Source organism: Delphinapterus leucas, chromosome 4 (assembly GCF_059928025.1).
Source record: "Delphinapterus leucas isolate spDelLeu-1000000601 "Yukka" chromosome 4, BTC_Dleu_Yukka2, whole genome shotgun sequence".
Taxonomy (NCBI): domain Eukaryota; kingdom Metazoa; phylum Chordata; class Mammalia; order Artiodactyla; family Monodontidae; genus Delphinapterus; species Delphinapterus leucas.
Window position 1 is genome coordinate 71243117 of NC_143132.1, and position 23324 is coordinate 71266440.

At 36.9% G+C, this 23324-nt stretch overlaps 1 protein-coding gene across 2 annotated transcripts in view; it reads right to left on the reverse strand.

Moving 5' to 3' along the window:
- The window catches only part of LMLN (leishmanolysin like peptidase), a 105352-nt gene that overhangs the window by 74023 nt on the left and 8005 nt on the right, over positions 1–23324 (reverse strand). For both annotated transcript variants that reach the window (XM_022567845.3, XM_089910622.1), the window contains exons 2-6: positions 7468–7565; positions 6577–6607; positions 5613–5695; positions 4960–5083; positions 2396–2574 (exon numbers count right to left, since the gene is read on the reverse strand). In XM_022567845.3, the coding sequence (XP_022423553.1) occupies positions 2396–2574; positions 4960–5083; positions 5613–5695; positions 6577–6607; positions 7468–7565 (515 nt within the window). The remainder of the gene's footprint in view (positions 1–2395; positions 2575–4959; positions 5084–5612; positions 5696–6576; positions 6608–7467; positions 7566–23324) is intronic.

The following is a 23324-nucleotide window of genomic DNA, read 5'->3' on the forward strand; positions in this document are numbered from 1 at the left end:
GTGAACCAAATGTTCAAGTGCCTTAAAGAAATATAATAGCAGTGAAATGAAAGTGAGATGCATCTCTGGGCTATGGGATTCTCATCTATGTGATAACTCCTATGTTGGATTCTCTCCCCAAAAGACAATTAGATACTTTAAGTACCTTCAGTATTATCAGATGCTGAAAGGAGCTGAACTAATCCAGACCCATCTCAGCATGGGATTTTATATCCCTCTCCCTACTTCCCCAGGGAAGCCATTTTGTTCCTAATACATAAGGTTCACTTTAACATGTCTTTTGTTTAAAAAAGTAATAAAAGCTCATTGGAAAAAGCTATATATCCAAACATATTGAAATGTATGAAGAAAAAAGTAAAAATTCCCTATTTTACAAACTACCACCACTAAATTCCACTATCACAGGTAACTGCTATCAACAATTGGGGTGCTTTATTTTTTAAAGTGACCAGCCATCCTGGTTTGCCTAGGACTAAGGGATTTCCCGAGATATGGGACTTTCAGGGCTAAACCAAGGGTACTCCCGAAAAAATTGGGATAGTGGGTAATCCTAATTATTTTTGACTTTTACCTTAGCACATTCAAGTCCATACACAGAATTTTTGTTTGTTTTTTTTTTGTTTTTTGCCGTACGCGGGCCTCTCACTGCTGTGGCCTCTCCCGTTGCAGAGCACAGGCTCGGGACGCGCAGGCTCAGCTGCCATGGCTCACGGGCCCAGCTGCTCCGCGGCATGTGGGATCCTCCCGGACCGGGGCACGAACCCGTGTTCCCTGCATCGGCAGGCATACTCACAACCACTGCGCCACCAGGGAAGCCCCATACGCAGATTTTTAAAACAAGTATGAAATCGTATTATGTACACTGTTTTGCAATGTTCTTCTGACACTCAACAGTATATTAAAAATGAGGTTGTGTGTGTGCACAATCCATATGGTTTAGGTCAAATTAAGATAAAGAGCCATGATTTTGCAGCACTGCTATTATGAAGGTATATTTCTCAAAGACACCTACTTTAAGAAGTATCTCATTTTATCAAGTAACTTGTCATTCATTTAGCACTTCAAATACCATATTTCCTTGATATTGAGACACCAGTAATTATAAAATATCATAAATTTAATGACAGCTTCTCAGGAAAAGAGGAACAATCTATTAAATACATATATTCTTTTTACTAAACAATAGTACATATACATCTTCAAAACCACATAGCACTTCCTTCTTCAGTAATATATTAAATATTTGACTCGATGCATTCTCAACATTCAGAAGCTAAAGATTTTTGAGTTAATTTCATGGATCAATAATTATATAGTAACATGCTAACAGACTGCTTTCATAATCCATGATGCTGATTTTGACCTCCTTACCACCTTCAGTATTGACAGTATAATTCTGAAGCATATATTAGTGTTTCCTTTGTATTGGCTACTTGGTCCTACTAATAATTTCATTTTTTCCTTAAATTAATTAGCTATCAATAGAAGTGAAACAGCTCTTTAAAGTCAGCTAGTATTTTGATAGGTAGATGAATGTTCAGGAACTCAGCAACGGTCCTTACATTCACTGGACCATTGAATGTGGTCACATTAATTCTCCTAGATTTGAGAACGTCACATACAAACTATACTGAGACATACCAGTTTCTACTGCCTTTAACTGATTTGTCTGGTGTGTAACAGGCAATCTTCTGTATGCATAACAATTTTATTTCAAGGCTGCTTCACTGAGAAAAAATTTTTGAAATATTTTTTAAATAAAAAAGAGGGAGTGGCTAGGCCCGTGAGCCATGGCCACTGAGCCTGCGTGTCCGGAGCCTGTGCTCCGCAACGGGAGAGGCCACAACAGTGAGAGGCCTGCGTACCGCAAAAAAAAAAAAAAAAAAGAGAAGAGTCTTTTTTTTTTTGGCCAAGCAACATGTGGGAGCTTAGTCCAACCGGAGACTGAAGTGGTTCCTCCTGCAGTGGAAATGTGGAGACTTAACCACTGGACCGCCAGGGAAGTTCCGGGACTCTAAATTTTTTAGAGACAATTAAGCTAAGTGAAGGACATAATCATATGACAATTAGATGAACAGTTATTTTGAACATCTTACAATTCAGCACAGAAGTGCTAAAATTAAAGTTCAAATTGTTTCCTTAGAGAGGTGTCATCACTTTCAAAGAAAATTCTATTGACAGTAGACTTTTCCTTTGGAATTGGTACTTATATTACCATATGCATAGCAGTTGTATAACCTGGTTCCCTCACCACACCCCAATCCAGGCAGTATGCCATTTCTTACTACTGGAGGTAATCTCGCAAATGCAAACTTCTTGTACTCTCAACACTTAGAATATGGTTTAAGAGTTCTTATTTTAGATCTTGGGAAATAAGTCTCAGGGGAAAGTTTACCTGTCCATTTTTGCTTCCTGCTGACAATAGGCTGCATAAGAGATGATGTTTTCATGGCTGCACCTCTCAGTGGCCAGAGCACCAACATAAAGAACAAAGTCTGCATCCCGGACTCCCTCTTGGTCTGGCACACCCACTGCTCCACAGGGCCACTTACCCCCACAGCAGACTCTGCATTGCTATGACCATGGGGGACAACAACGGAAAAACAGACCAGAGATGAGGTTAGCTATCAGGACTTTTAATTTATAAAGAATCCAGACTCTAAATATGTATGATTTAATTTTTATTTATTATCCTTCAGCTTTTATCAAAATCCATACCTCTCTCTACTCAATTCCTATCTCTAATTTTAAATTTATTTTATTAAAATTTCTACTTTATATACTATAATCATAAATGTATAATATTAATTAAAACAAACAATTGCTATTTATAAAGGGCATGCAACCAGGGTACAAAAAAGACAGCAACAGAAAAGGTTTTATTAAACCCTGAAACTAGGTGAAAATTACAAGGGGCCTTCTTGTACACATTTTTTTTAGCAATTTCCCGTGAATCTATAGTTACTTCAAAACTAATTAATAAAAAACTTTATTACTGGAAGTATTTTCCTATTATAAGTAATTCATGTATCTTGTTAAAAATTCAGATAATACAAAAGTATATAAGGTAAAAAGTTAAAGTCATCTTGTAATATTACCTTTGTTTCTAGTTTTCTAAGCAAACTTTGCCCTTTTAACATACATTTTTTAGAGAACTTCTTCTATCAAAGTTCCTAAACAATCATAATCTCCAAATTATAAATAGGAAAATCAGTAAATGGTGTTTTTTTTAAGGCATAGGTGATGCTTGTAGAGAGAGAAAAGACAGAAATTCTCATTTCATTACATTGTTTACTCTTGCTTCTCTAACACATGTATTTATAATTTTAAAATTCAATTACTTTAATCTGTTAATAGTTGATATTAAGAAAAGCTGTGATTTAATAGCATTCTTTACATGATCTCTCATTTATTTAAAAAAAAAAAATCAGGACCCCCAAGAAGATAAGTAGAAAGCAGAATTTGAAAAAGCCAAAAGAATTAAAAACAAAAATACCTTAGGAAAAAAGCAAAGAAATATGCCTTAAAATGTCTAGGAAATATCTCTAAATGTCTCAAGAAAAGAGATAAATATGTAATTAACAGGTTGTTTCAATTTTTAAACATGTTCCCAAAACCCTCTATGCTTTCAAGAAATTTGATAAAAGAAATGGAAGCTGAGTAAGTTAGCTGTATTAGTGCCAATATACAGGGTTCTAAAAGCCTTTGGTGAGCTTCAAATACTCTGAGAAAACAATTATAAAGTAAACTTCAACTATATGCTTAATTTTGCTTACAAAGTCAATGTTTAATAATGTATTCATTTTCTAAAAGTAATGAGAGAATACAGCTCAATAGAGAAAAGCAGCTAAAGCAATAATCATATTTTCCAAAATATAGGTATAAATAAATTGGCTTTCTGGCTTACACATTTAAACTTTTTATATTTTTTCTGATACAAATAATAGATGCTTAATATGAAAAATCAAAACATTACAAAAATGTATAAGTTAACAAATAAAAGCCCCCCATAATCCAACTCAATGAAAACCATTAAAATTTTATATGTGTCTCCAGATTTTTTAATATATGTATACCTCCAGATTACTTCATAATTTTTTATATGTGTGTATACACTTATTTTTTATGCTTTTATTTCAGCTTTATTGAAAGCTGAATAATTGATGATAATTTTTAATTTTTAAATGAAATAGACTAACTACCCATACTGATTTACAACTTTTTTTTCCATTTAAAAGCTTAACTATCTTTCCAAATCAGTATATAAAGATCATTTTGTTCTTTTTTTTTTTTAATATTGTTCATTTATTTTGGCTGCACCGGATCTTAGTTGTGGCATGCAGACTCTTAGTTGCAGCATGCATGTGGGATCTAGTTCCCCAACCAGGGATTGAACCTGGGCCCCGTGCATTGGGAGCAAAGAGTCTTACCCGCTGGACCACCAGGGAAGTCCTTCTACTTCATTCTTTAACAGCTGTGTAGTGCTCCATTATGTGGTTATGCCATAACTTAAGTAATATTAATATAGGCATATTTATAGTTTTGCAAAGAATATCCTTGAACATATATTACATAGCTATAAGTATTTTTATGGAATACGTTTCCAGGTTGGGTTAAAGCATACACATTATTTTTATTTGAAGAGATAATGTTAAATTGCCCTTTAAAAATTCTGAGGTATATAGCTGCTAAAAGATGTTTTGGAGGGCAAAGATAAAGTCCTAAGCAGAAACGATTCAGCAGCCTCAGAGATAAATTGAAAAAAGAAAAAAATAATTAAATTCACTTGAAAACCAATAAAAGAATAAAATCAGCACACCTAACTGTGATTACTTTTGGTAGAGAATGAAACTTTTGAACTTAAGTCTGTAAAATCTTCTTAGTGACAATCACAGATTGAAAATCTGTCGTAAGTTTATCCTAAAGAATAAGAACATTGCTAAGAGCAGGGTGAAATACCTGGAGGTGCTCCTCAGGCACTATAACGGGGCCACATCTTGTATGCTCTGCACATTCCCCAGTGCAGCATCTATGGTGATCATTTTCCTTCCGTAGGTATTGGTATTGGTTTGTTGCACATTGTCTTCAGTTCATTCATACATCAAAGTTTAATTACAAAAAAAAAATAAAGATGAGTTCACAGCAGTTAAAACATTGTAAAAAACTAGTAGCTGCTATATTTATTTCATTTATAATAGTTATTATTTTAGTTAGAAAAGTAGTCTAATAAAGAATTTTGGTTCCATGGCAAATCCTTCTGATCTGGGTTTTCAAACACTCAAATACTTCAAAAGCCAATACTGTACACATGAAGGAAGGGGATATGGGAAAAAGCCAATACTGTACACATGAAGGAAGGGGATATGGGAAAAAGGGTACAAGCTATACCCAAGGAAAAGATCCAGTGGGTCACCTCATAATGGAAAATCGGGGAAAGAATGATTACCCAACAGATGCTCTTTTATTCTTTTTAAATATCTTACAGTTTGGTCTCCAGGAACCAGCATAATAAAATACTCCAGCATAAAACTCACAATTTGCCATACTGACAGAGTGGGGTGGGCAGAGTACTAAATAACTGAAGAAAATGAACTGTGTGTAATGTGACATACCTACTAAGTAATATGGTGCCCGCAGGTCTACGAACCTGAAAAGTCTTCTCTAAATAAGAAACAGCTTGTGGAAAAAGTTTGGTCTAAATAAAAGTTGGAAAAAAAACCAGTCAGAATTACAGCTAAAAGATAAACTATATTTAAAACAAGTAAGCATAGGATATTAATGACTAAGGGGAAAGAAGGAAAAAGCCTTATAATTCTGGAACATAGGTACTAGTCAAAGGTTGTGTGACTAGGGCTAGGGAAACATTGAGTCTAGGTGCGAAGGAATTTCCTCATTTACTAGTTTAGTTTGGAGGAAAGAACACCAGAAAGTTCCTTCCCTACCCCATTTAAATAGAATATTATAAAACATAAATCACAACTATTAATATTACTTTAAATTTGAGACCGATTTAGATTACTCCAACATGAAGGTAGTTTATGTTAAGAAAATCGTATATTTAGAAGATCTACTTTAGCCTCACCCATTTCTGTGACCCATAATGAAGTGGCTTAATGTGTGTGTGTGCCTCTGTAACAGTTAAAAAACTTATGAGGCTAGCACCTCTATAAATGACCTTGGCATTTCATACTATCAGGCCAATTAATCTTCATGAGAATGAGCATTTCCACCAAGAGAATAGTGTTCTCAATGTTTTTAAAACATCGTCTTTTTCATCCTATCCGAAGCATGCTCTGCTCCCCTAAAACTTAAGAGGACAAGTAAAAATATGAGAATGATTTAATATCAAATTATAAAATGAGAAGACTAACTTAATATCAAATATGAACAAAGTTTTGGTGAGTGCATCATAAAAACACCTTGGTGATAATAGAAATACATTCACTACCAACACCTTTTATTCAGTCATTCACAGAATAGTCATGTGTATGTTTTTCATTACTGAAGTAAAATTTACATACAATAAAATGCACCATTTTAAGTGTCCAATTCAAGCTATGAGTATTTATTACATACCTTTACAAGATGTCTTTTCTCAGGGAGCAACCTGAAAATGATGACATAAAACATAAAGATTGCCATGCTGAGGGCAAACCACTATCTCATTTTTGTTCAGAATGCAACTGGCAGGAGTCCCAAGGAATGCTTTGTGGAAGCATGCCATATCAGTCCCTCTAAATCTCAATGAGCATTTAAGAGTTGATCACATACTGTCTCATTCATTTGGGAAGTTAAAGATAGGGAAAGACATCACCTACTCCCAATAGCTCTTCATAAACTACTACAGATTCATAATTTATCTCTTTTCTGGACACCCTCTTACTCTAAATTAAAAATTAGGCTATATCATCTCTCTGGTTAATAATTTTGTAAATGTTCTTACTATTGTATATATTAGTATTTTGTCTTATTGTTCCTCCAAGTACTTAAGTGCCCTCCAGGTCTGTTATTGACCACATAAGTAGACATACACTGGTGTGCTTAAATTATTCATGATGTATAGATTTAAATCATATCCCATGGCCTTCATCTTTCTAAACTAAAAAGCATATTTAGCTTAATTCCATTTTGAGGGTACACTAGCATCTACTTCCATTTATGGAACTCCAGGTAACAGATGAAAATATTTTCAACAGTTTGATTCTTAATAAAAAAAGATGACAAGGGCTTCCCTGGTGGCGCAGTGGTTGGGAGTCCGCCTGCCGATGCAGGGGACACGGGTTCATGCCCCGGTCCGGGAGGATCCCACATGCCGCGGGGCGGCTGGGCCCGTGAGCCATGGCCGCTGGGCCTAAACGTCTGGAGCCTGTGCTCCGCAAAGGGAGAGGCCACAACAGTGAGAGGCTTGCGTACTGCAAAAAAAAAAAAAAAAAAAAAAAAAAAGATGACAAATAATGATGTACTTACTCTTCAATACTTTTATCGTAGACAGTCTTGATTCTTAAATGTTCATTAACATCCCTCTTTATAATATGATTTGCCTTAAGATGGACCTTATTTATGACCTGAAAAAAAGGAACAGATTTGAAAAAAATGTATAGATTAGTTAATTGAGGTCCCAACTTAAAATTAGTAAACTAAATTTCAAGTGTAATACCCAGAAAAAATACAAGAACTAAATAAACTGAGAGACAGTTCATGCTCATGGATAGGAAGACTCAATATTATCAAGATGTCAGTTCTTCCCAACTTCATCTATAGATTCAATGCAATCCCAGTCAAAATCCCAGCAAGTTATGTTGTGCATATCAACAAACTAATTCCAAAGTTTATATAGATGGCAAAAGACCAAGAATAGCCAACAAAATGTTGAAGAAAAAAACAAAGTTGGAGGACTGACACTACCTGACTTCAAGATTTACTATAAAGTTACATTATCAAGACAGTGTGGTACTGGCAAAAGAAGAAACAAATAGACCAATGGAACAGAATAGAGAGCCCAGAAATAGGCCCACATAAATACATTCAACAGATCTTTGACAAAGGAAAAAAAGCAATACAATGGAACAAAGATGGTCTTTTCAACAAATGGTGCTGGAACAACTGGATATTCACATGGGAAAAAAAAATGAATTTGGAGACAGACCTTACATCTTTCAGAAAAATTAACTCAAAATGGATTATAGACCTAAAATGTAAAACACAAAACTATATAAAACTCTTAGAAGATACCATAGGAGAAAAACCAGATGTCCTTGGATATAGTGATGACTTTTTAGATATAACACTAAAGGTACGATCCATGAATGAAATAACTGATAATTTCAACTTTATTAAAATTAAAAACTTCTGCTCAATGAGGGTTAACATCAAGAGAATAAGAAGACAAGCCATAGACTGGGAGAAAATATCTGCAAAAGACAAATCTGATAAAGGACTATTATCCAAAATATACAAAGAACTCTTAAAACTCAACAGTAAGAAAATGAGAGACTTCCCTGGCGGTCCAGTGGTTAAGACTCTGCGCTTCCAAAGCAGAGGGCCCGGGTTCGATCCCTTTTCGGGGAACTAAGATCCCACATGCCATGCCCAGCGCGGCCAAAAGAAAGAAAAAGAAAATGAACAATCCAAGTAAAACATGGGCCAAAAACCTTAACAGACACCTCACCAAAGAAGGTATATAGACGGCCAATAAACATACAAAGAGACGTTTCACATTATATGTCATCAGGGAAATGCAAATTAAAACAACAAAATATCACTATACACCTATTAGAATGGCCCAAATCTGGAACACATACTATACCAAATGCTGCCAAGGATGTGGAGCAACAGAACCCTCATTCATTGCTGGTGGGAATGCAAAATGTACAGCTACCTTGGAAGACAGTTTGGCAGTTTCTTACAAAACTAAACATACTTTTACCATAACCACGCAGCAATCATGCTCTTTGGTATTTACACAAATGAGTTACAAACTTATATCCAAACAAAAACCTGTTCATGGATGTTTATAGCAGCTTTATTCATAATTGTTACAACTTAGAAGCAGCCAGGATGTTCTTCAAGAGGTGAGTGGATAAATAAACAGTGGTACATCCAGACAATGGAATATTATTCAGAGCTAAAAAGATGAGCTATTAAGCCAGGAAAAGACATGGAGAAACCTTAAATGCATATCAGTAAGTGAAATAAGCCAATCTGAAAAGGTTACATACTATATGATTCCAACTATATGACATTCTGGAAAAGGCAAAACTATGGACACAGTAAAAAGATCAGTGTTTGCCAGGGATAGAGGGGTGAGGGATTAATAGAGCAGAGGATTTTGAGGGCAGTGGACCTACCCTGTATGATACTGTAATGATGGCTACATGTCGTTATACATTTGTCCAAACACATAGAATGTACAACACAAAGAGTAAATCCTAATGTAAACTATGGACTTTGGGTGACTATGATATGTCAATATAGTTTCATCAATTATAACAAACGTACCACTCTGGTTGGTGATGTTGATAATAGGGGAGCCTATGCATGTGAGGAGGAACAGAGTATTTGGGAAATCTCTGTACCTTCTTCACAATTTTGCAGTGAATCTAAAACTGCTTTTAAAAAATAGTCTTTAAGGGCTTCCCTGGTGGTGCAGTCATTAAGAATCTGCCTGCCAATGCAGGGGACACAGGTTCGAGCCCTGGTCCAGGAAGATCCCACATGCTGTGGAGCAACTAAGTCTGTAAGCCACAACTACTGAGCGTGCACTCTAGAGCCTGCAAGCCACAACTACTGAACCCACATGCCACAACTACTGAAGCCCATGTGCCTAGAACCCCTGCTCCACAACAAGAGAAGCCACCGCAATGAGAAGCCTGCGCACCTCAATGAAGAGTAGCCCCCACTCGCCACAACTACAGAAAGCCCGCGCGCAGCAACGAAGACCCAACACAGCCAAAATAAATAAATAAATAATAGTCTTTAATTTAAAAAAATGAAGATGAGAAGACAATGGAACAAATAGTTAAAGCACTAAAAGAAAGATATTCAATACTGAAGTGTATCTCCAATGAAACTACCCTTCAAAAAGGAAGAGGAAATAAAGATATTTCAGATAAACAAAAATTGAGAGAATTCATCACCAGCAGACCTCCACTACACGAAACACTAAAGGAAGTTCTTCATGGTAATGGAAATGACACTAGAGGGTAACTTGGATCTTGTCTTAGTTCAGGCTTCTATAACAGAATACCATAAACTGGGTGGCTAACAAACAACAGAAATTTACTTCTCACAGTTCTGGAGGCTGACAAGTCCAAGATCAAGGCGCCAGAAGACTGGGTGCCTGGTGAAGGCCCGCTTCTTGTTTCTTAAGGCCATAGTCTGGTTGTATCCTCTGGCAGAAGGGGCAAGGAGCTCTTTCATGACCTAATCATCTACCAAAGACCCCATCTCCTAACCATTATATTGAGAGTTAGCCTTTCAACATATGAATTTTGAGGGAACACATTCAGTATATACAAGATCTGTAGGAAGGAATGTGGACAAGTGGAAATGTTAGATAAGTAAATACAAAAGTCTATTGTGTAGAAAACAGTTAACATAGCAGGCCTAAGACTACTATCTTTAGAAAGACCTGCTTGCAAGTTTGACCTTTCACTGGTCCCAGAATTTGAATGGTAAACTGTCCCTACACTGACATAAAACTTCCCTAAGCAATAAGGCAGTCTCACTGTGCCCAAACTGTTAACAGAAATAATACAGTTTATGCTGAACATCTGTTTACTTCTCAGAGTCAGGAATGTTAGTGACTGAAATTGTGCCTACATGAACCATCTCCAGTAAAAACCCTGGACTCCTAGACTCAGACGAGCTTCCCTGTAGACAACAATTTGTACTTGTTCTTACAAGTTACTGCTAAACGGATTAAGCATGTCCTATGTGGCTCCACTAGGAGAGGATTCTTGGAAATGTCAACAAGAATTCAACTAACAATCAAGTTAAGAAGAGAAAAGGGTATTTAATTTGGGCCAAACTGAGGATTATAATCTGGGAGATAGACTCTCAGAAGTTCTGAGAACTGTTATGCCCATTAGAAGTCAAAGGCACAGTCATATACATTCTCAAGACAAAGAATCATACATCAAAGTGACATACTGATATTTTACATAAAGTTCACCAAAGATATATAGTCCAGGTAAGCACGTACAAAGGCAAAGAGAACAGTAAGTCACTACGGCCCGCTACAGAGTTGGGAAAGAATGGTATTCTTTTAAGAAATTACATTGCTAGTGCCAGAAGAAAGGGAAAAAAATTGATCTTTATGATCCAGCAGGCATTCCCATCTTTGAGGAGGTCTGGTTAATGTGTAATTCAGATGCACACGAGGAGGGAGGGAGGAGGCCCAAACGGACACAGAGACAGAACCTTATGTTTAAATTTTCTTGTCCTGCCTTAAAATACACATTTTATTTAATCAGAAGCTTGTGTCCGGTTTCCTTCAGTTTTTGCTCCAGGAGCCATTTCTTTTTACTGATTGTGCTTGATATGTATCCTTTCACTGTAATAAATCTTAGCTGTGAGTACAACTACATGCTGAGTCCTATGAGTCCTTCCAGCAAATCACCAAACCTGGGGTGGTTTGGAGACCTTCAACACAATTACACACATATGTCTTTTCTTCTTTTCATTTCTTTAGAGACATTAACTGTTTAAAACTAAAATTATAAAATTACAATTGTGAGAGTTATAATATATGTAGAGTTATTATATATTATGGTAATAGCAAAAGGACAAGGAAATAGTGACACTATACTGTTGAAAAGTTCCCGTATTTAACATGACTATAAACTTTAAGTAGATGTCATAAATTCAAGATACATATTATAATCAATAGAGCAAACATTCAAAAATATATTGTACTTTACTGTTGGTTAATTACACCTCAATTTAAAAAGTAAAGCAAAGAGATACAGCTAAAAAGTAAACAAAGGAATTAAAATAGAACACTAAAAAACAGAAGGCACAGTCAAGTGAAACAAAGAGAAAAAAATAGCTAAACTGCCAATCCAAACTCAACCATGTCAAAAATCACATTAAATGTAAACATTAAATGTAAAAGGACTGAATATTCTTGTTAGAAAGCAGAGACCGTCACACTAGAGAGAGCAAGATGCAACTATTTGCTATCTATAAGAAGCCCATTTTAACGATAAAGACAGAGAAGTAGAGAGTATAAGGATGGAAAAACACACATCATGTAAACACTAATCAAAGAAAGCCAGAGTGGCTATATTAGTATTAGACATTTCAAAACAAGGAGTATTAATTACCAGGAATAAAGAGAGGGGCAGTATGTAATGCTAAATGGGTCAATTCACCAAAAAAATAACAATGTAAAATGTGTAAACACCTAACAGCAGAGCTGCAAAATACCTGAAGCAAAAACTGAAAACTGAAAGGAGAAATAAACAAATCCACAATTATAGCTGGTGACTTCAACATTCCTATCTCAGTAATCAACAAAAGTAGACAGAAAATCAGTAAGGACATGGGAGACCTGAGCAGCACTATAACTAACTTGACCTAAATGACATTTATAGAATCACCTGCCCCAACATGAGCAGAATGTACATTCTTCTCAAGTACACACAGAACGTTAACCTGGTTAGATTTTTGGCTATAAAACATATTTTACTATAAAACAATCCTTAAGAAATACAAAAAACTGAAATCATACAAAGGATGTTTGCTATCCATAACTAAATTAAACTAAAATGCAATTAGGTAAAGATAACTGGGAAATCTCCAAATATTAGAAAATCAAACTTTTTTTTTTTTTTTGTGCCACACCATGAGGCCTTCGGGACCTTAGTTCCCTGACAAGGGATTCACTGTGCCCCCTGTAGTGAAAACTCAGAGCCATAACCGCCAGGGAATTCCTGAACAACAAACTTTTAAATTATCCTTAGGTTGAAGATGAAGTCACAAAGGAGATCAGAAAATACGTTTAATTGAATGATGATAAGATTATAAGCAATTAATATTTTAAAAAATACATTTATTTATTTATTTTTGGCTGTGTTGGGTCTTTGTTGCTACGCGCGGGCTTCCTCTAGTTACAGCGAGCAGGAGCTACTCTTCTTTGCGGTGCAGGCTTCTCAATGCTGTGACTTCTCTCATTGTGGAGCATGGGCTCTAGGCACGCGGGCTTCAGTAGTTGCGGCACAAGGGCTCAGTAGTTGTGGCTTATGGGCTCTAGAGCACAGGTTCAGTAGTTGTGGTGCATGGGCTTAGTTGCTCCGTGGCATGTGGGATCTTCCCAGACCAGGGATTGAACCCGTGTCCCCTGCATTGGAAGGCAGATTCTCAACCACTGGGCCACCAGAGAAGCCCAGCAATTAATATTTGTGTAATGTAATTAGTGTTTAGAAATTTATAACTTTAAATACTTATATTAGAAAAAATAATCTCAAATTAATGACCTAAGCTTCCATCTTAAGAAATTAGAAAATGAAGGGCAAATTAAACTCAAAGAAAGCAGAAGAAAGTAAATAATAAAGAACAGAAATCAATTAAAAGGAAAACAGAAAAATGATAGAGAAAAATCAATGAAACCAAGTGGCGGTTCTTTGAGAAGATCAATACAATTGATATATCTCTAAGCAGACTAAGAGAGCAGATACCAATTACCAATATCAAGAATGAAACAGGACATATCACTATAGACTTTACAGACTGTGATATTGTGATTTATAATAAAAAAATATATATTTGGTCTTTGTCCCATTTTTGGAATTTCCTAAGACCTCTGGCATTTCCTAAATGATAAAAGTGATCAGGCGTCTTTTGTCATGTTAATGAGGTAACTTTTGGAAGCACCTAAGGGTGGAGACTGGTTACCAGTGGAGCCAAGTATGTGAATAAAAGATTGGAACTTTCAGTCCTTTCCACTCCCTCTAACCTCTGAGGAGAGGAGAGGGGCTGGAGATCAAGTTCAACCACCAATGCCCAATGATTCAATCAATTATATCTATGTAATGCCTACCTAAAACCCAAAATGATGGGGTTTGGAGAGCTTCCAGGGTGGTGAACACATGGAGATTCCGGGAGAGTGACATGTTCAGAAAGCACAGAAGCTCTGTGCCCTTTCTCCGTACGTTGCCCTATACATCTCTTCCACCTGACTGTTCTTGAGCTACATTCTCTTATAATAAACCAGTAATCTAGTACGTAAAAATTTTTTCTGAGCTCTGTGAGCCTCTTTAGCAAATTAATCAAAACCAAAGAGGGGGTGGTTGGAACTTCCGATAGCTGGTTGGTCAGAAGCACAGGTAACCCCTTGGACTTACATTGGATCAAATGGGGGAGAAGGGGCAATGCTGTAGGTCTGAACTCTTAACCTGTGGAATCTGATGCTATCTATGGGTAGACAGTGTCAGAATTGAGTTGAATTGTGGGACACTCACCTGGTGTTGGAGAGTGGCTTGGTGATGTATGGAAAACCCTTGACACATTAGAATTGGTAACTCAGAACCCTTTACAGACATTTAAAAGATCAAATGGGAACATTAAGAAAACTGTATTTCCATAAATTTGACAACTTTGATGAAATGAAATTCTTTGAAAGATATGACTTACCAAAACACAATCAAGAAGAAATAGATAACCTCAATAGTCCAATATCTATTAAAGAAAATAAGTTCATAGTTTATAACACTCCAATAAAGAAAATTCCAGGCTGAGATACCTCCATTCATGAATTCTACTAAACATTTAAGGAAGAAACAATACTGCTTGTATACAAACTCTGAAAGTAGAAGAGGAAGAAATATTTCCCAATTCATTCTATAAGGCCAGCATTACCCTAATACCAATCCCAACAAAGCTACAGAAGGAAAAAAAACCAACTACAAACCAATATCCTTAATGAATACATATGCAAAATCATCAAAAAAACACTAGCAAATGAAATCCAGCAAAATGTAAAAAGGGTAATACATCATGATCAAGTGGGGTTTTATCTCAGGGGGATGCAAGCCTAGTTCATCATTCAAAAAATCAATCAATGTAACTCACAATATCAAAAGAATAAAGAAGAAAAGCTACATGATTATAACAATTGATGCAGAAAAGACATTTAATAAAATTAAACACCCATTCATGACAAAAACTGTCAGCAGACTAGAAACAAAAAGTAATTTTCTTAACCTGATAAGGCACATCTACCAAAAATCTACAAACTAATACTTTTCTTTGCATTAAAATTTTTTATAGGGACTTCCCTGTGGCGCAGTGGTTAAGAATCCACCTGCCAATACAGGGGACACAGGTTCGATCCCTGGTCCAGGAAGATCCCACATGCTGCGGAGCAACTAAGCCCACGTGCCACAACTACTGAAGCTCACATGCTGCAACTACTGAACCCACACACTGCAACTACTGAAGCCCGTGTGCTCTAGGGCCCGTGTGCCACAACTACTGAAGCCCGTGCAACTAGAGCCCATGCTCCACAACAAGAGAAGTCACCTCAATGAGAAGCCCGCATACTGCAACGAAGAGTAGTCCCTGCTCACCGCAACTAGAGAAAGCCCACGCGCAGCAGTGAAGACCCAACGCAGCAAAAAAGAAAAAAAAATTTTTAATACAATTTTGAAAGGTTACTTTCAATTTACAATTATTACAAAATATTGGCTATAGTCCCTGTGTTGTACAATACATCCTTAAGCCTATCTTATACTCAGTAGTTTGTAGTTCCCCCCTCTCACCCCCCTCACTGGTAACCACTAGTTTGTTCTCTGTATCTGTGAGTCGGCTTCCTTTTTGTTATATTCACTAGTTTGTTGCATTTTTTAGATTCCACATATAAGTGATATCATACAGTATTTGCCTTTCTCTGTCTGACTTATTTCTCTTAGCATAATGCCCTCCAAGTTCCTCCATGTTGCTGATAATGGAAAAATTTTGTTCTTTTTTAAAGCGGAGTAGTGTTCCATGCAACTAATACTCTTAATAGTGAAAGACTGAATGTTTTCCCCCTAAGATCAAGAACAATGGAAAGATGTCTACTCTCACCACTTGTATTCAATATTATAATGAAGGTCCTAGTCAGTATGATAAGGCAATATTAACATTAAATATTTGTAATAAGCAAAAGATACATATTGTAATCCCTAAAGCAAACACACACACACACACAGACACACACGCAGCATGCGCACGAACCCCACAGACAAGTGAAATGTATCGATAAAAGGATGGAAAATTCTAATTGTAAGCAAGGTGAAATGGCTATACTAATATCAGCAAAGCAGACTTCAAGACAGAGAGTATCACCAGAAATAAAGAGTAATATTTTGTAATAATAAGGGGTTAATACCTCAGAAATACATAATTACAAATGTGAATGTACCTAACAATAGATTCAAAATCCATGAAGCAAAAGCTGACAGAACTGAAGGAAGAAAAAAGACATTTATAATCTTAGAAATTTTTAAAGACTCTCTTAGACAAAACATTTTAAGAATATACAAATCTGTAGCCAATATTTTGTAATAACTATAAATGGAATATAACCTTTAAAAATTGTATAAAAAAAGAATATAGAAATCTGAAGTGTACCATCAATCGCCTCACCTTTTTGACATGTATAGAAAGCTATACTCAATACCTATAGAATATATATTCTTTACTAGTACACAGAAGAGTTTAGCAGGATAGAGCGTATGCTGAGGTATAAATAAAACAATCTCAAATTTCAAAGAACTGAAATCTTACAGAAGATACCTCTAAATTAGAAATCAATAACTATAAGATATCTAGAAAAGGACCACATATTTAGAAATTATATATTAAACATTTTTAATAATCCATGGATCAAAGAAAAAATTACCAGGGAAAATAAAAATGAATTATCACTTTGAATGAAGTGATAATTAAAATACAATGTGTCAAAATCTGTGGAATGTAGCTACAGTTGTACTTTGAGAGAAATACAGGTCATTAAATGTTTACGGTAGGAAGAAAGAAAAGGCTAAAAAACAATGATCTGGGACTTCCCTGGTGGCACAGTGGATAAGACTCCATGCTCCCAATGCAGGGGGCCCAGGTTCGATCCCTGGTCAGGGAACTAGATCCTACATGCATGCCGCAACTAAGAGTTCACCTGCCGTAACTAAGGAGCCTGCAAGCTGCAACTAAGAAGCCCACGTGCCACAACTAAGGAGCCTGGGAGCCGCAACTAAGGATCCCATGAGTCACAACTAAGGAGCCTGCCTGCCACAACAAAGATCTGGTGCAACCAGATAAATGAATAAATAAATAAACATTAAAAACAAAAAAGAAAAAAAACAAACAAAAACAAACAATGATCTAAGTTTCCACCTAACAATATGAGCAAAGTAAATCCACAGTAAGTAGAAAGGAAAAATAATAAAGAACAGGAAACAATGAAATAGAAAACAGTAATTAAAGAAAACTACCAAAGCTAACAGTTAGCTATTTAAAATGATTAATAGGGACTTCCCTGGTGGTGCACAGTGGTTAAGAATCTGCCTGCCAATGCAGAGGACACGGGTTCGAGCCCTGGTCCAGGAATATCCCACATATCGCGGAGCAACTAAGCCCATGAGCCACAACTACTGAGCCCGCGTGCCACAACTACTGAAGCCCGCATGCCTCAAGCCCGTGCTCCACAATAAGAGAAGCCACCGCAATGAGAAGCCCACGCACTGCAACAAAGAGTAGCCCCCACTCATTGCAACTACAGAAAGCCCATGTGCAGAAACGAAGACCCAATGCAGTCAAAAATAAATAAATAAATAAATTTGTAAATAAAATAAAATGATTAATAAACTTAATAAGCCCTTAGAAAGAATGGACTAGAATAAAACAGAATAAACCCAAATTACCACATTAGAAATGAAAGCATGCCTATCACTCAGATTCTACAGACAACAAAAGGATAAATTATTATGAACAATTTTATGTCAATACATTTAACAATTCAGATGAAATAAAGTCCTTCAAAAACACAAGTTACCAAGACTGACATAAGATCAAATGGATACTATGAATAGACTTGTATGAGAGAAATTGGATTTATCGATCCCTACATAGTGGTTTCTTGGGGCCAGAGTGAAAACATGGGTTTTCTGCAAATGAGCACAAGGGATCTTTCTGGGGTGATGGAAATGTTCTAAAACTGGACTGTGGTGATGGTTCTGTAGATTTGTAAATTTATAAAAATCAATTAATTGGACACTTAAGTGGGTGAATTTTATGGCATATAAATTATAGCTCAATAAAAGTATTTAAAAAAACAACTCTCTACAAAGCAAACACTAGATCCAGACAGTTTCAGTTATGAATTATACCAGACATTTAAGGAAGAAATTTTCTTTTAGAAAATATATGATAGAATTTCCTAACTCATTATGTAAGACCAGTATAATTCTGCTATTAAAAGCTAACAAAGGGACTTCCCTGGTGACGCAGTGGTTAAGAGCCTGCCTGCCAATGCAGAGGACACGGGTTCAAGCCCTGGTCTGGGAAGATCCCACATGCCGCAGAGCAACTAAGCCCATGAGCCACAACTACTGAGCCTGAGCTCTAGAGCCCGCGAACCACAACTACTGAGGCCCGCATGCCTAGAGCCTGTGCTCTGCAACAGAGAAGCCACCGCAATGATAAGCCCGCGCACCACAACGAAAAGTAGCCCCCACTCACAGCAACTAGAGAAAGCCTGTGCTCAGCAACAAAGACCCAACGTAGCCAAAGATAGATAGATAGATAGACAGACAGATAGAAAAATATTTTTAAAAGCTAACAAAGAAGATGGCAGAGTAGAAGGACGAGCACTCACTCCCTCTTGTGAGAGCGCCGGAATCACAACTAACCATTGAACAATCATTGACAGGAAGACACTGGAACTCACCAAAAAAGATACCCCACATCCAAAGACAAAGGAGAAGCTGCAATGAGACAGTAGGAGGGGCATAATTACAATAAAATCAAACCCCATAACTGCTGGGTGGGTGACTCACAAACTGGAGAACACTTATGCCACAGAAGCCCACCCACTGGAGTGAAGGTTCTGAGCCCTATGTCAGGTTTCCCAACCTGGGGGTACGGCAATGGGAGGAGGAATTCCTAGAGAATCAGACTTTGAAGGCTAGCGGAACTTGACTGCGGGACTTTGACAGGACTGGAGTAAACAAAGACTCCACTCTTGGAGGGCACACACTAAGTAGTGTGTGCATCAGGACCCAGGGGAAGGAGCAGTGACCCCATGGGAGACTAAATGAGACCTACCAGCTAGTGTTGGAGGGTCTCCTGCAGAGGCGGGGTGTGGTTGTGGCTCACCATGGGGACAAGGACACTGGCAGCAGAAGTTCTGGGAAGTACTCCTTGGCGTGAGCCCTCCCAAAGAACCGGGTAGGCTCCAGTGCTAGAGCGCCTCAGACCAAACAACCAACAGGGAGGGAACCCAGCCCCACCCATCAGCAGACAAGTGGATTAAAGTTTTACTAACCTCTGCCCACCAGAGCAACAACCAGCTCTACCCACCACCAGTCCCTCCCATCAGGAAGCCTGCACAAGCCTCTTAGATAGGCTCATCCACCAGAGGGCAGACAGCAGAAGCAAGAAGAACTACAATTCTGCAACCTATGGAAGGAAAACCACATTCACAGAAAGATATACAAAATGAAAAGACAGAGGACTTTGTACCAGATGAAGGAACAAGATAAAACCCCAGAAAAACAACTAAATGAAGTGGAGATAGGCAACCTTCCAGAAAAAGAATTCAGAATAATGATACTGAAGATGATCCAGGACCTCAGAAAAAGAACGGAGGCAAAGATCGAGAAGATGCAGGAAATGTTTAATAAAGACCTAGAAGAATTAAAGAACAAACACCTAGAAGAATTAAAGAACAAACAAACAGAGATGAACAATACAATAACTGAAATGAAAAATACACTAGAAGGAATCAATAGCAGAATAACTGGGGCAGAAGAACGGATAAGTGACCTGGAAGACAGAATGGTAGAATTCACTGCCGTAGAACAGAATAAAGAAAAAAGAATGAAAAGAAATGAAGACAGCCTAAGACATCTCTGGGACAACATTAAACGCAACAACATTTGCATTATAGGGGTCCCAGAAGGAGAAGAGAGAGAGAAAGGACCAGAGAAAATATCTGAAGAGATTATAGTCGAAAACATCCCTAACATGGGAAAGGAAATAGCCACCCAAGTCCAGGAAGCACAGAGAGTCCCAGGCAGGGTAAACCCAAGGAGAAACACACAGAGACACACAGTAATCAAACTGACAAAAATTAAAGACAAAGAAAAATTACTGAAAGCAACAAGGGAAAAATGACAAATAACATACAAGGGAACTCCCATAAGGTTAACAGCTGATTTCTCAGCAGAAACTCTACAAGCCAGAAGGGAGTGGCATGATATATTTAAAGTGATGAAAGGGAAGAACCTACAACCAAGATTACTCTACCCAGCAAGGATCTCATTCATATTCGATGGAGAAATCAAAAGCTTTACAGAAAAGCAAAAACTAAGGGAATTCAGCACCACCAAACCAGCTGTACAACAAATGCTAAAGGAACTTCTCTACGTGGGAAACACAAGAGAAGAAAAGGACCTAAAAAAACAAACCCAAAACAATTAAGAAAACAGTCACAGGAACATACATATCAATAATTACCTTAAACGTGAAATGATTAAATGCTCCGACTAAAAGACACAGGCTCACTGAATGGATACAAATAACACCCATGTATATGCTGTCTACAAGAGACCCACTTCAGACCTAGGGACACATACAGACTGAAAGTGAGGGGATGGAAAAAGATATTCCATACAAATGGGAATCAAAAGAAAGCTGGGGTAGCAATACCCATATCATATAAAATAGACTTTATAATAAAGAATGTTACAAGAGACAAGGAAGGCTACTACATAACGATCAAGGGAACAATCCAAGAAGAAGATATAAGAATTATCAATATATATGCACCCAACATAGGAGCACCTCAATATATAAGGCAACTGCTAACAGCTATAAAAGAGGAAACAGGCAGTAACAGAATAATAGTGGGGGACTTTAACACTTCACTTACACCAATGCACAGATCATCCACACAGAAAATTAATAAGGAAACACAAGCTGTAAATGACACAATGGACCAGAGAGATTTAATTGATATTTATAGGACATCCCATACAAAAACAGCAGATTACACTTCCTTCTCAAGTGCACACGGAACATTCTCCAGGATAGATCACACCTTGGGTCACAAATCAAGCCTGAGTAAATTTAAGAAAACTGAAATCATGTCAAGCATCTTTTCCGACAATGCTATGAGATTAGAAATCAATTATAGGGAAAAAAACATAAAAAACAGAAACACATGGAGGCAAAACAATACGTTACTAAGTAACCAAGAGATCACTGAAGAAATCAAAAAATACTTAGAGACAAATGACAATGAAAACACAATGATCCAAAACCTATGGGATGCAGCAAAAGCAGTTCTAAGAGGGAGGTTTATAGCAATACAAGCCTACCTCAAGAAACAAGAACAATCTCAAATAAACAATCTAACCTTACACCTAAAGGAACTAGAGAAAGAAGAACAAACAAAACCCAAAGTTAGTAGAAAGAAAGAAATCATAAACATCAGAGCAGAAATAAATGAAAGAGAAACAAAGAAAACAAGAGCAAAGGTCAATGAAACTAAAAGTTGGCTCTTTGAGAAGATAAACAAAACTGATAAACCTTTAGCCAGACTCATCAAGAAAAAGAGGGAGAGGACTCAAATCAATAAAATTAGAAATGAAAAAGAAGAAGTTACAGTGGACACTGCAGAAATACAAAGCATCATAACAGACTACTACAAGCAACTCTATGCCAATAAAATGCACAATCTGGAAGAAATGGACAAATTCTTAGAAAGGTATAACCTTCCAAGACTGAACCAGGAAGAAATAGAAAATATGAACAGACCAATCACAAGTTATGAAATTGAAACTGTGATTAAAAATCTTCCAACAAACAAAAGTCCAGGATCAGATGGCTTCACAGGTGAATTCTATGATACATTTAGAGAAGAGCTAATACCCATCCTTCTCAAACTCTTCCAAAAAATTGCAGAGGAAGGACCACTCCCAAACTCATTCTATGAGGCCACCATCACCCTGATACCAAAACCAGACAAAGATACTACAAAAAAAGAAAATTTACAGACCAATATCACTGATGAATATAGATGCAAAAATCCTCAATAAAATATAGCACAGAATCTAACAACACATTAAAAGGATCAAACACCATGATCAAGTGGGATTTATCCCAGGGATGCAAGGCATCTTCAATATACGCAAATCAATCAATGTGATACACCATTTTAACAAACTGAAGAATAAAAACCATATAATCATCTCAATAGATGCAGAAAAAGCTTTTGACAAAATTCAACACCCATTTATGATAAAAACTCTCCCGAAAGTAGGCATACAGGCAACCTACCTCAACATCATTAAGGCCATATACGACAAACCCACATCAAACATCATTCTCAATGGTGAAAAACTGAAAGCATTTCCTCTAAGATCAGGAACATGACAAGGATGGCCACTCTTGTCACTATTATTCAACATAGTTTTGGAAGTCCTAGCCACAGCAATCAGAGAAGAAAAAGAAATAAAAGGAATACAAACTGGAAAAGAAGTAAAACTGTCACTGTTTGCAGGTGACATGATACTATACATAGAGAATCCTAAAGATGCCACCAGAAAACTACTAGAGCTAATCAATGAATTTGGTAAAGTTGCAAGATACAAGATTAATGCGCGGAAATCTCTTGCATTTTTATACACTATCAATGAAAGCTCAGAAAGAGAAATTAAAGAAACAGTCCCATTCACCACTGCAGCAAAAAGAATAAAATACCTAGGAATAAACCTACCTAAGAAGGTAAAAGACCTGTACTCAGAAACTGTAAGACACTGATGAAAGAAATCAAAGATGACACAAACAGATGGACAGATACATGATGTTCTTGGATTGGAAGAATCAATATTGTGAAGATGACTATACTACTCAAAGCAATCTACAGATTCAATGCAATTCCTATCAAATTACCAGTGGCATCTTTTACAGAACTAGAACAAAAAAATCTTAAAATCTGTATGGAGACACAAAAGACCCTGAATAGCCAAAGCAGTCTTGAGGGAAAAAAACAGAGCTGGAGGAATCAGACTCCCTGACTTCAGACTATAGTACAAAGCTACAGTAATCAAGACAATATG